We start from the raw sequence: 11,733 nt of genomic DNA on the forward strand, positions 1-11,733 counted from the left end.
TCAGGTGAAGTCTCCGCGCCCGCGGATTGCTTATGTGGCTTGAATTGGAAACGGACACGCTCGTCAAGCCACATCCGCACTGGCGCGCGCCATCATTGGACCGTCTTCCTTGGGCTGGTGCCACTCCAGAATGATGACGAAAGTGTTACTCTTAATACTTTGCCGACCGACTTGGGACGAATCACAGTGTGTCTGTCGGAACTGGCCAACCATGCGTACCGGTAAATCTTAGGTGTAGCTTACCTTCGATCCCAGCCATTTGAAAGTGCAGCTAGCTTTGTCATGATGCCAGACAATGTAAAGCTACATTAGATCTTGTCTCATTGCACGATTTTCTTCGTACGCCAGACGCGGTTGCACTTCTCTTTGGCGGCTGTGCGCCATTGCGCCGAGCCTACTTTCTTTTTTCCCCAGGTAGGTAGGATTCGGTTCTGGGGTGTCCTAAGATCCATGACCCTTTACCGTTTGGTTGAATCCAACAGTCTGTTCGCCTTTTCTTCAGGTCCACTTTAACTCTGTCCTGCGCGACGCGACTCGGATCGCAACAAGGAAGGTAGCAGACTACTCGACACCCCATTTAGCAATATTCTCAGCCCCAATGGGGGCCACAATATCTGTCATAAAGGTATGCCATCCTGTCCATCAGTCTACCCGCTTGGGATGTGGACGTGTTAACTGACAAACACGTCCAGTCACTGATCGTCCCGGCGGTCATTGCGTTGCTCCTTTTCCTCCTGATATCATACGTTGTCGTTCCAGTATGGCAGCGGTACCAGAACCGATATAGCCAGTACATCCCGCTCGACTCCATCACAGACCGCACCTCTTCCATTCGCCATCGATTGCAAGGCAGCATTGCCCGCTATCTCAACCCATCATCGTGGCGAAGTGAACACGACGCGATCGTAATGGGCGGTGGTTTGAGGGAGGATGTTTCGGAAGAGGATTACGACTCCGAGCTTGGCGAGGAACTTGGGGACGTCGTTGATAATGGACGGACAAGATCGGAACTGTCCAATCAAAACCAGAGGCCAGACTTGGCGCGGAGGTTGAGCCGAGAGTATGTTTTGATCTTCCCTGTGGAGGACATTCTGAACCTCTCATGAAAAGCGATTGATTTACTAACACGTGTGTACCTGAAGTCTCGAGCAGGGCTTTATAGACGACAGTGATAGTGAAAGCGACAGCTGAGCTTTGTGAGAAATACAGCGCAAAGCAATACTTCCATCACTTTAAACTTGACTAGTCACACTTAATATTGAACAAACTTTAAAGGCCGAGTTAGCAGCATTTGTTTCCGACAGAGATATATTAATTTGTCATCTTGAATCACAGTGAAACCCAAGCTACTACCTGCGTTGTATGTTGCCATACGCAGAAACTCAGGACGAGGCAGATCGGGGCATGTGCTGGAATCTCGGAGTCTTTACGGAAAGGCTCTGGTGATATGCACGAGATTCAGATGACCGCCCTATCTCAACTTAATTATTGACTGTCAGCACGACGGAGCATGTTAGTCAGGCGCTATTTTCGCTGGAAAGGGGCTAAAGCCGAACCCTCATGAGCTTTTGTGCACCGCTTTGGCTACATTTGTACCCTATTTGTGGTGCGCAAAGCCCGATTTCCCGCAACCTAGAAGTCACATCGTGGCTGGGCTGCGCACATTTCTCAGCTCATTTTGTATTCCAACGATTGGGCTTTCCAGCTTCTCCAAGGCCAAAGTTACATTCCCGAGCACTCCGGGAGAAGGCGCATCTACTGCACGTTATATCACCAGCTGAGAACACAATTACCCTGACCTGAACGGCTGCCAGCTCACACACATCGTTCTGGAAACAATGGTGATACACATCCCTTTCTGCTCAAGGACTCTGGCTCCTAGATTCCGCAAGAAAAAGAGCCAATTCCAAGAATCAATGACAATGATCCAGGAGTGTTTAATATGCCAAGAGGTCGTTGGGGAGCCGAGCGTGAATGGTAAAATCGAGAAGATGGCATCGTTACCGTGTGGCCATGTCTTTGGCTCGATTTGCATCAAGCAATGGCTCGGGATGAGGCAGCCGCCAGCTTGTCCGATATGTCGGGCGCCAATGTCTCACAGGTATATGAACCTATCCCTGATGAAAGATCACAGGGAGGGATTTTTTTTCTGACCAGAAACCAGATTCTATCATCCCGTCCTACCAATGCTTGAGCCTCAAAGGACTTGTGCGCTCACAGGTTCAAGCTTTGGCATCGAAGCGTACAAACCAAGCTCGGCGGCGCACAGAAACGATAACAGTGATCCTGGCGTAGGGGCGAAGCGCCGCTGGAGCTGGCGCGGACGAAAACTCGACCAGGTGTGCACATTCTGCCATGCTCATGCCAGAGAACATTGGCAGGAACGCCCACGGTCTTTTCTCGGCAGACTCGGCTGCCTAAGACAAAAGCCCACAGCAGTCAGCAAGGTCGAAAAGATGATTCTAGCTCGGCGAGCCTATGAAAGGTGGTGGGCACAGCAAGACAGGGTCTTTCAGCAGCTAGAGCCACGTGTGATGGAAAGGATTGTGGTCCCAGAATACGGGGAACTTTCGGCAAACTCCTGGACCCTTGGGAGCGAGGATGGTGAAGCCATGGTATGATGGGCGGTGCTGCGACACTCTCACAGGTGCCGTGACGAGATGTATTTCTTTTACTTCTCTTCTTTGACCGATACTAAATGGCATTGTCGTGATAGGCTCAAAGGGTGTTTTCGAGGTTGGACTATTTGGAACAGAAACGAATGTAAATACAAGGGTGTTGAAGAGTGCAGACATACCTACCTACCTACGAAGTACTTCAGGTAAGGTATGTTACCTACCTAGGTAGGTATGCAGGGGTCTCTTAACTCTGCATGGCAGCAGTGGAGGGAAGGCTGTAGCGGGGTCGAGCCGCACCTCAGCAGGGATTACAGCGCTCGAGCCGCGGGAGATCGTCGATTGCTACCCCGCAATTGGATCATCCCCAAATCTTTAGCAACGACGCGTCAAATTTGTTTGCTGAAATGGAACCAACTCGCGTTTGAACGCTACCTACATATCCCGCTGCATGGTGACATATTTTCTCTCACCACGCCAGGGCCTTCCATGATAGAAAACCCAAGCCTGTTGACGCCAGGCTCTGTGCCGCTCGCAAGATGCGGTTCAAGACTGAGCTGAAGAATATACGCACATTTTCCAGTACGCTACATGACAGCTCACCTGTGACGATGCATATTCTCCCTGTTTGGCTGACCCTTTTTTATTTGCCAGAGTTGACTGCTGCGCTCAGCTCCTTGGAAAAAATTGCTTGGGTGAGGCTTGACGATGATACGGCGCGCTTCACTGTGATTCCGGCCCAAGGGTCGCAAGTATGGGCGTAAGTTGGTGGCATTTTGATACCATGCCGTACCTTCGGCTTCAGCTTTCAAGGCTGACACAGTTTAGCACACTGTCGATGGATCTCATCTTCGAGAACTACCACATCCAGTCAGCCGAGGCGAACAACACCATCAATCTCGAGCTGCCCCTTGGTCCATTGCAGCGCGCACTCAAGTCCGCCATAAATAGCACAGATGCCGATTTGCGCCTCACCAAGAAAAACGGAATTCCGCTCCTGTCAATGACCATCCGGACGACCACGAATCCACCAAACCAGGGAGGTGCTAGCGGCGGCTTTGGAGGATATGGGAGGTCCAGGGCCGGAGGCGGATTCGATGACCCGTTTGCCGACGACGCCTCCTTCATGCAAGAATCCCTTGAACTCACCATGAAGCGAGAGCGCGAAAAGGTCATCACCCAGGACATACCCGTGCGCGTGTTACACCCAGACACGGTCGAAACGATCATGCAGCCCAAGGTGCGCGAGCCCGACGTCCACATCCAGCTGCCGCCTCTGATGCAGCTCAAAGCCATCAGCGACCGCTTCACCAAGCTGGCAATGACGGCTTCGAGCGGTGGTACCGGAGGTGGGCTGCATGCGACATCCGGGGCCATGGGAGGGTCCAACATCGGCTCCACGGCCACGGCGTCGTCGATCAACGGCCCCAAGCTGGAGTTGAGCGCAAACATGCACGGGTCTCTGCGCCTGCGCATCGCCACTGATTCTCTCGACGTCGAGTCTGTCTGGAGTGGCCTTGAAAACCCAGAGCTCGACCCGGCTCAGCTATCAGTCCCCATCGAGGACCACCCGAGTACGCGCTTTAAGGAGGCTGGTCCAAACAAGTGGGCCAGTGTCCGGGTTGACGGCAAAGATTTGAGCAAAGTCCTCAGCGTCGGGCGCCTTGACGGTCGTGTCATTGCGTGCTTTGCTGATGATCATGCCCTTATCCTTTACGTTTACGTCCCACAATATGACGACTCGGGTGCAGACGATTCCGTTCTTACGGTATGTTCAACCTTTCTGCCTTCTGTGGCTATTCTTTTTGATCTTGCCTTGGCGGTGACTGTTACTAAAACGCCTTATAGTACTACGTGTCGAGTTATAGTGCCTGAGTTTTTGTGACTATTTAGTGTCATAAAGTCGGGATCATGACGAAAATTTCTACGAATAAGCCCTCGGACGGGAGAGGGCTGTGCCATGTTTGCGAGGCGCTGCTGTGATTAACTGCTTCATCGTTTACTTGATATGATATGATGAAAACCATATCATATACGTGCTGAGACTTGTTTCTTTTCATGTGTCATTCCTCATTTTTATTTCACACTATTTTAGGCCTTGGCAAAATCTTCGATGAACCTGGCCAGCTTCTCAGCGCCCTCCAATGGGATAGAGTTGTAGTTGCTGGCGCGGATGCCCCCTACGCTACGGTGGCCCTTGAGTCCAGTCAAGTTCAATGCGGTCGCTTGTTTCAAGAATTCCTTCTCGGCCGCATCTGTGTTGGCCTCGCCTCCCTTGGTTACACGGAAACAGATGTTCATCCTTGAGCGGGCACTCTTGGCCGGGACTACACGGAAGACCTCTGGGTGTGCGTCCAGCGCAGCGTAGATGAGCTTGGCCTTCTTGTCCGCGACGGCTTGCTGGCCGTCGACCTTGTCAGCGGGGTAGGTCGCGAGCAGCTTCTTGAGAACCAGGCCCGCGATGTAAACGCTAAAAAGGACGGTTAGTACTACACACGATGACTTATTGACTAGGTAATACGCGATACGCACTCAAATATGCTCAGGGTGTTGTATAGACTGTTGTTCTTTGCAATGGTCTCGTAGGAGAGTATAATAGGGCCAACGGGCAGGCCGAGCTTCCTCAATAGTGTGGCTGATGGTTGTGGTGTCGTGGGAGGCAGCAGGCTCTTCTTCACGACCGCGACAGTAACACCAGTCGAACCCAAGTTTTTCTGTGCGCCAAAGAAGAGCACCCCATAGTTCTTGACTGGAATGCGCCTGGACAGGATGTTGCTGGACATGTCTGCCACGACCAGGGGGCCTTCTCCACCTGAAGTTGCGAGAATGTCCGGGAATTTGGGGAACTCGACACCATCGACGGTCTCATTGTCGCAGTAGTAAACCATGGCAGCGTCCTTGGACAACTTCCATTCCGACTCTGGCGGGATAGTGCCGAACTTGCCCCCGTTGGCGGGACGCGAATCCGCGACGAGGTTGACGTGCTCGGGACCCACGAGCCTCTGGGCCTCCTGGTACGCCTTGAGCGACCAGCCGCCCGTGACAATGTAGTCGAGCTTGAGGTACTGAAGCTTCGGCCTCAGGGCCTCGGCGACCTTGGCGTCGTCCTTTTCGCCCTCGAGCCCCGCGGCCTTGACTTGCCGCGCGACCCAGGCGCCGACGAGGTTGTAGACGGTGGCGGCGAACTCGCCACTGCCGCCGCCCTGCATGAACAGCACGTCGTAGTCGGCAGCCTCGGGCACGTCGAGGTAGGCGAGCAGATCCGCCTTGGCCTCGTTGATGATGGTCGTCGCGTGCTCGGAGCGGTGGCTGTGCTCAGCGATGCCAAGCCCCGTGCCGTTGTAATCGAGCAGGGCCTGGGCGGCCTTCTCGAGAACATCAGTGGGTAGCGCGGCCGGGCCGGCGCCAAAGTATGTGATGTCTGCTCTGGTGGGCATTTTTTTTTCTGTAGCCCTCAAGTTGTAATTGTGACCGGAAGCTTGGTCAATCGTAAAACCACCTGGGCTGTACGACGTTTAGCTCGAGCTACGTTTTCGAGTCTTCAAATAGTGACAATGTGGATCGGAGTCATCCACGGAGTCATACAATAAATAATGCCTGCCGATCCGGAGGTCTGGTTCAAAGGTCTTGGAGCCACCTGCAAGTACAAACACGATGTTCTTTTAAGAAAAAAAAAGACAGAGCTCCACATAGGCTTTTGGGTCTTTTTTGTTTTGCAGGCAGTGGTAGGGTATGAGGGGCAGGCAAGCAAGCTGTAACAAAGAGAATGGCAGCAGCTTCAGAGCCAATATAGCAAGAGGGGTACACCTGTTATAAATCGTGTTCGAGAGGCAAATTCAAGTTTTGCCTTCTACCCAAGCAAGTCAAGATAGTTTATGCATTCAATACCTACTCCAGCCAATGCTAAATAACACACTTGCATACAGTACTAGACCAAGCGAGCAAGCAGAAAGTCAATGGAATCATCCCGCGCTTGTACAAAGGTTGGGCCGGTGTCGGATCAGCAGTTCTACGATGACGTGACTCACTGATTTGACAGAATTAAAATATCGTTTACCACAGCTGGAAGCTCTTTTTGCTGGGCATGGGGGTTCCACTGGAGGTTGAATGCGGGACGGGTAATTTTGTGCGCTAGCTTATTGCTAGTTGGGGCGGTGGGTGGGGTCTGCACCTAACGCAATACGCAACTTTTGGAGTATCCTACAGTACGGATGTTTGTGCATGAATTAAGTGACACAATTATATGCATCGGAGAAACTGTTGATTTTATGCTACCTGCTTTAGCTGATTCAAACGCCAGTATGTCTACCTACCTACCTACACTGGTGTCACTCCGTAATACCACGTACGCTGTCCGTGTAGGTTGATATCCCCCATGATAATTTGCGGGGTTGTTGTGTCTTGGTCGAGTCAAGCCTTGTTTGGTTGGCTCGTCTGTGCTGTGCCTATAAATGCATACCGACAACTGTAAGCACCTTGGCTTTGCAATGTCTCTTTTTCACTTGGCCGTTCGCAGTTTCGTGCATAGTAACAAGAGTGCAATGAATGAGTTAAGGCGTCGTTCTGGGTCAGAGTCGAAGTTTGCCTCTGGGAAGTAATTCAATCAATTGCAGAATAAAAAGGAGATGGAGATCTGTTAGTTTATGGCTGCCGACTGCGGCCCGTACCTTGGGTACAAAAACAATTTTCGGCAGTTGATTTAACCCATTCATTTGATTCCCGGCTGACAACGATCTTGGGTAATCAAGCCATTGCGACAACAAACCCCCCCCCCCCCCCAGTGTGGTTCTCGGCTGTTATATATCTCGAGCACAAATCCGGGAATGTAGGGGGAAGAGTAAAGATGAAAGCATCCTTTCACACCCGGAAACATCCATTGAATCTCTGCCGCGTACAGACAACGTTGCAGCTTGGACATGTTACAGACCGAACCCGATTCATATGCTGGGTCTGATCATCGACATTCGGGTATTGGTAGTCGGGAACGGCAGCGCGACGGCTCTGGGAATTTTTTCCCTTTTTCTATATTTTCCTCTCCTTATTTTGTAGCTTGTTCGTCCTTGCCTCGACAAAATCGAGTCGAACTCGCCCACATTATTATTTCTGCCGAAACATGGCGGAGCGAAAGAATTCAGAAACTGGAGCGACCAGACAATCTCATGCACCACCAGCAGCTTCATTTCGTAGGCACCCTCTTCGGGCTTGGCTATTGGTCCCATGGCTTTGAGAAATAAAGTCGCGGGCTAACGAATGGACTTGAAATCCACCAAACAGCTACACACAACTCGCCCAGGACGTGGTTGATCACCGAGTCGTTATCCCCATTGGCCATACGTCTTATTCGCCTTCTGCTGGCCCATGGAGACTATGTGGTGGCGTGTCTGCCACCCCAGGAGATAGAGGACGAGGCTCGGAGTGCCGAGTTTCGTGATCTCATTAGCGAGTGCAAGAGCAATCGCAAGGACCGTGAGGGCTGGAAGGACCGGATCCGAGGCATACGCTGCGATGGCCGTGCCATGGGTCCATGCGGCGCTGCCGTCGCCGAAGCCATCCAGGCATTTGGCCGTATAGACATCTTGCTTTGCTGCAAGTTCCAAGGTTTGTAACCTCTCTTTTTCTCTTCGCCATCACCGCGACCAGGGCTAGCTAGCAACGGCGTAGCTGCATCCGAATGAAATACCAAGATATGCAGTGGCCATGCTGACAATCGGCACTTTGACCCTTCCGCCAACCATGATGCAGCTGTCGTCGGCACTGTGGAAGAACAGTCCGTTTCTGCAATCACTCAGAACCTAGTGAGGGACCAGTTCGAGACCATCTTCTTCTCACAGGTTAATTTCATCAAGGCAACACTCCCGCACCTCCGGGCACAACGCACCGGCCACATCATGATCCTTACCACCATCGGCGGGCACATAGGCACCCCGGGCATGCCCATTTACACAGCTTCAACCTGGGCCCTTGAGGGCTTCTGTGATTCGCTGGCTTATGAGATTGCACCGTTCAACGTCAAAGTGACCATTGTGCAGCCTAATATGGAGATACAATCCCTCACAAACCGAGTCACCTTTACACCTCAGCTCTCATACTACGATAACGATGCCAATCCGGCGCCATCTATACGAGACATGCTTATCAACGTGGTGAATACCAACCCCGAAACTGCCATTGAGCCCTCGCACACGGGGGTGGTCTCCCGGTACCCGAAGCTGCCTCCCCAGGTGGTGGAGAAGCTTGTAACGGAGACTGTACACGCCCTGACAGCTATTGGCGGCCATGAAAATCCACCCGCCCGCCACATTGTTGGCTTCGAGGGCGCTACCGCGGTCAAGGAGAAGCTACGGACGGTGACCGAGGAGTTGGAGGACTTTGTCGAAGCCAGCCTGTCGGTCGACATAGTCGAGAGTGACCCGAAAAACGAGGCGTCAGACAAGGATCAAGCCCCAGAATCAAGCGGCTGAGACGGGATGATAGCCGATTCCCCTTCTGTGAAAATCTAGGTTGATCTTAGGTTGCAACACTCTAATAATATTTAGCCATTCTAGGAATCAGATCTCGCCATGCGTAGTTAAATATCCAAAAGCAGACTTCAGTAGGACCGATTGCTGCCTTGTTCATCGTTGAAAGTCTATTTATATGATCCTTGGATTTGATGCATCCATCACAGGAGACGGGGTAGGGTGCAGGACTTGGCAGTCTACAATCCGGGGTAAGCTCAACGGAGAAATATTTTGTTCATCGGGGATCTGCCTCCTTGGGCTCCATTTGGCAACTAAATCGTGCATTCGGCCAGTCAAAAACCCAGATTCGCGACTGGCTGGCAGGCAAGAGCCGGGCTGTCAGAAAAAGGGCCGGGTTGTCAAGAACCGTAGATGACTTCGCCAATACTATCTACATACCCACACTTGACTGTCGGCGCCGTCTGGTAGTGCTAATCCGGTATAATGCTTATAGACTGATATTAGGCCACACCCTTATATTTAGATAGCAGTGCCTCATAGCGATTTCATCAAATGATATATAGGCGTTTGTACTAGTTCTTGGGGATCAGGCGCAGGTTCGAAGTTTGCACTGCTTTCGTCTCCATGATTTGGGTGGCATTCTGGAACATAACTATCGGCTTCCAATGTGATCATCGCCACATGGCCAAGATGGAAACCCAGATCAATGTGGCCATGGTTGCATCCAAAATTGCCCAGACCAACGCCGAGGTGTCTTCTCTCCAATCTGATATGGGCCGCAAAGACACTAAGATCCGTTGCCTTCCAAATACATCAATATGATCCAGTCCAAGGAACAGTAAGTTAATTTACAGACGCCAGTGAGCCACCGCCAACATACTTGGCAGTCTTGGACATGCCGTAGTGATACCGACTTTCTCGGGAAGGCAAATCGTCAGAGCGGCCAGGCGGACCGGAAAGATCATGATGGAAAACAGCGGTAGACATTGGCCCAAGGAATTGAACACTTCAACACAAAGATGGAGAGAAACGGACAATGTATCCAAGCATCAAAATCGGACTATACAAAGATATGTTTCCGCCATCAAAGCTTCGACCATATCTCTGGTGTTTCCTCAGTCACTAGCTCGCTAACCCAAGTCTCTGACCTTGCCAACTCACTCAACTAACCCTCACCATGAAGCTCGGGTTCGCTACTGTGGCTGTCGCCATTCTGGCGTCAGGGGCCAACGCACACTACTGGTTTGACAAGCTCATCATCAACGGCCGCGAGACCAGCGCTTACCAGTACGTTCGGCAATCCAGTCGTCCCACGCTCTACAACCCGATCAAATGGATCGACACTCGGGACAACTCGACGCCCGACATGGATGACATGCGCTGCAACCAGGGCGCGTTCAACAGCGCCGGCCGCACCCAGACGGCTGAGGTCGCCGCCGGTACTCGCGTCGGCTTCAGGCTTGCCGCCGGTGGCACCATGTTCCACCCAGGACCCGGTCTGGCCTACATGTCTCGTGCGCCCGGCACCGCCTCGACCTACCGTGGCGATGGCGACTGGTTCAAGATCTACGAGACTGGCGTTTGCCGTCAAGGCGCCGACTTCAGCCGTGATGCCTGGTGCACGTACGAGAAGCCCACGATGGAGTTCAACATCCCCAAGGACACGCCCAATGGGGAGTACCTCCTCCGAGTTGAGCACATCGGTGAGTTTGGAGCCGGCCTTTCTTGAATGAGGGCTTGAAGAAGACAGTTATGGGTATGTGCGAGTGGTTACTAACAGCTGTTCTTTGGTACCACATAGGTGTTCACCGCAGCCACGTAAACCAGCCCGAGTTTTACGTGTCGTGTGCGCAGATCAAGGTCGTCAACGGCGGCAGCGGCAGGCCAGGCCCGACTATCAAGTTCCCCGGCGGCTACTCCAGGAACCACCCGGCTTTCGAGAACTACTCGGTCTACAACGGTTACAGGTCTTTCCCCATGCCCGGCCCTGCTGTCTGGTCTGGCGGCGGCGGCGGCGGCTCTACTCCTGCTCCTCCTAGCGGAGGCTGCGCCGCCCTGTACGAGCAATGTGGAGGGTGAGTGGGCGTTGTTTTCTCCCCAAGCCAAATAAAGGAGTGGCATCGATTTACTGACATCTCTTTTTCCGTTTGCAGCTCTGGCTTCAACGGCCCCAAGTGCTGTTCGTCTGGATCATGCAAGGTATCCAACGAATGGTACTCGCAGTGTTTGTAGGTAATGGTGTTCATACCTAGGTACCTTGCCTAGGTACTTGAGTAGCCAATACTGCATGAGAGCAGAGTTGGGTGAAGCATGGGGGATCAGCTGGATATGGTACCTATCCCAGTATCGGTCGCTCGTTTATGTATAAAGGTTTCGAGTTCGATTCCCGTCATTCATTAGTCACTGTTCATACCTGAAGGAAGTGTTGATAGTGGCCATAGTCAACTTGAAATTTCAATTAAACACGGTCAAGAGCCTGCATCAATTAGTGAATGTGTGTAAATGTAAGAATATAATCTGGGGAGACATCAATAAAGAAATGTTGTGGAGGGGCCCGGGTTTTGTACCGGGTTTCAATGCAGGGTAGGTTAGAAACGGTGATGATGTGGGGAGGGGCGCCCGAGTAGATGTTAGTGCTACTGTGTACTTCACACAGT

The 11,733-nt window shown here is 52.1% G+C and overlaps 6 protein-coding genes across 6 annotated transcripts; 5 read left to right on the top strand and 1 right to left on the bottom strand.

The window, feature by feature from the left end:
- The first annotated feature begins 217 nt into the window (after positions 1-217).
- Positions 218-1,280, top strand: MGG_12139 (uncharacterized protein). Its single transcript, XM_003719729.1, has 3 exons — positions 218-625; positions 693-1,060; positions 1,143-1,280. Exons 1-3 carry the CDS (start codon positions 599-601, stop codon positions 1,189-1,191), a joined length of 444 nt encoding a protein of 147 aa, XP_003719777.1. The 5' UTR covers positions 218-598; the 3' UTR covers positions 1,192-1,280.
- Positions 1,281-2,041: 761 nt separating this feature from the next.
- Positions 2,042-2,421, top strand: MGG_14918 (uncharacterized protein; the record flags this gene model as incomplete). Its single annotated transcript, XM_003719730.1, has 2 exons — positions 2,042-2,101; positions 2,296-2,421. 2 exons carry the CDS (start codon positions 2,042-2,044, stop codon positions 2,419-2,421), a joined length of 186 nt encoding a protein of 61 aa, XP_003719778.1.
- Positions 2,422-2,880: 459 nt separating this feature from the next.
- Positions 2,881-5,147, top strand: MGG_12138 (checkpoint protein hus1). The gene is made up of 4 exons (XM_003719731.1): positions 2,881-3,197; positions 3,270-3,375; positions 3,444-4,383; positions 4,464-5,147. The coding sequence occupies exons 1-4, from the start codon at positions 3,155-3,157 to the stop codon at positions 4,488-4,490; spliced, it is 1,116 nt and encodes a 371-aa protein (XP_003719779.1). The 5' UTR covers positions 2,881-3,154; the 3' UTR covers positions 4,491-5,147.
- On the bottom strand, positions 4,457-6,527 carry MGG_04059 (phosphoserine aminotransferase). The gene is made up of 2 exons (XM_003719732.1): positions 5,148-6,527; positions 4,457-5,085 (listed from the first exon to the last, which is right to left on the bottom strand). The coding sequence occupies exons 1-2, from the start codon at positions 6,050-6,052 to the stop codon at positions 4,707-4,709; spliced, it is 1,284 nt and encodes a 427-aa protein (XP_003719780.1). The 5' UTR covers positions 6,053-6,527; the 3' UTR covers positions 4,457-4,706.
- Positions 6,528-7,400: 873 nt separating this feature from the next.
- MGG_04058 (uncharacterized protein) lies at positions 7,401-9,212 on the top strand. The gene is made up of 3 exons (XM_003719733.1): positions 7,401-7,798; positions 7,890-8,213; positions 8,358-9,212. The coding sequence occupies exons 1-3, from the start codon at positions 7,729-7,731 to the stop codon at positions 9,074-9,076; spliced, it is 1,113 nt and encodes a 370-aa protein (XP_003719781.1). The 5' UTR covers positions 7,401-7,728; the 3' UTR covers positions 9,077-9,212.
- A 1,041-nt stretch (positions 9,213-10,253) lies between these two features.
- MGG_04057 (uncharacterized protein) lies at positions 10,254-11,493 on the top strand (the record flags this gene model as incomplete). Its single annotated transcript, XM_003719734.1, has 4 exons — positions 10,254-10,779; positions 10,878-11,151; positions 11,230-11,304; positions 11,421-11,493. 4 exons carry the CDS (start codon positions 10,254-10,256, stop codon positions 11,491-11,493), a joined length of 948 nt encoding a protein of 315 aa, XP_003719782.1.
- Between the last annotated feature and the right edge of the window lie 240 nt (positions 11,494-11,733).

The sequence above is a fragment of the Pyricularia oryzae genome, chromosome 6 (assembly GCF_000002495.2).
Source record: "Pyricularia oryzae 70-15 chromosome 6, whole genome shotgun sequence".
Classification (NCBI taxonomy): domain Eukaryota; kingdom Fungi; phylum Ascomycota; class Sordariomycetes; order Magnaporthales; family Pyriculariaceae; genus Pyricularia; species Pyricularia oryzae.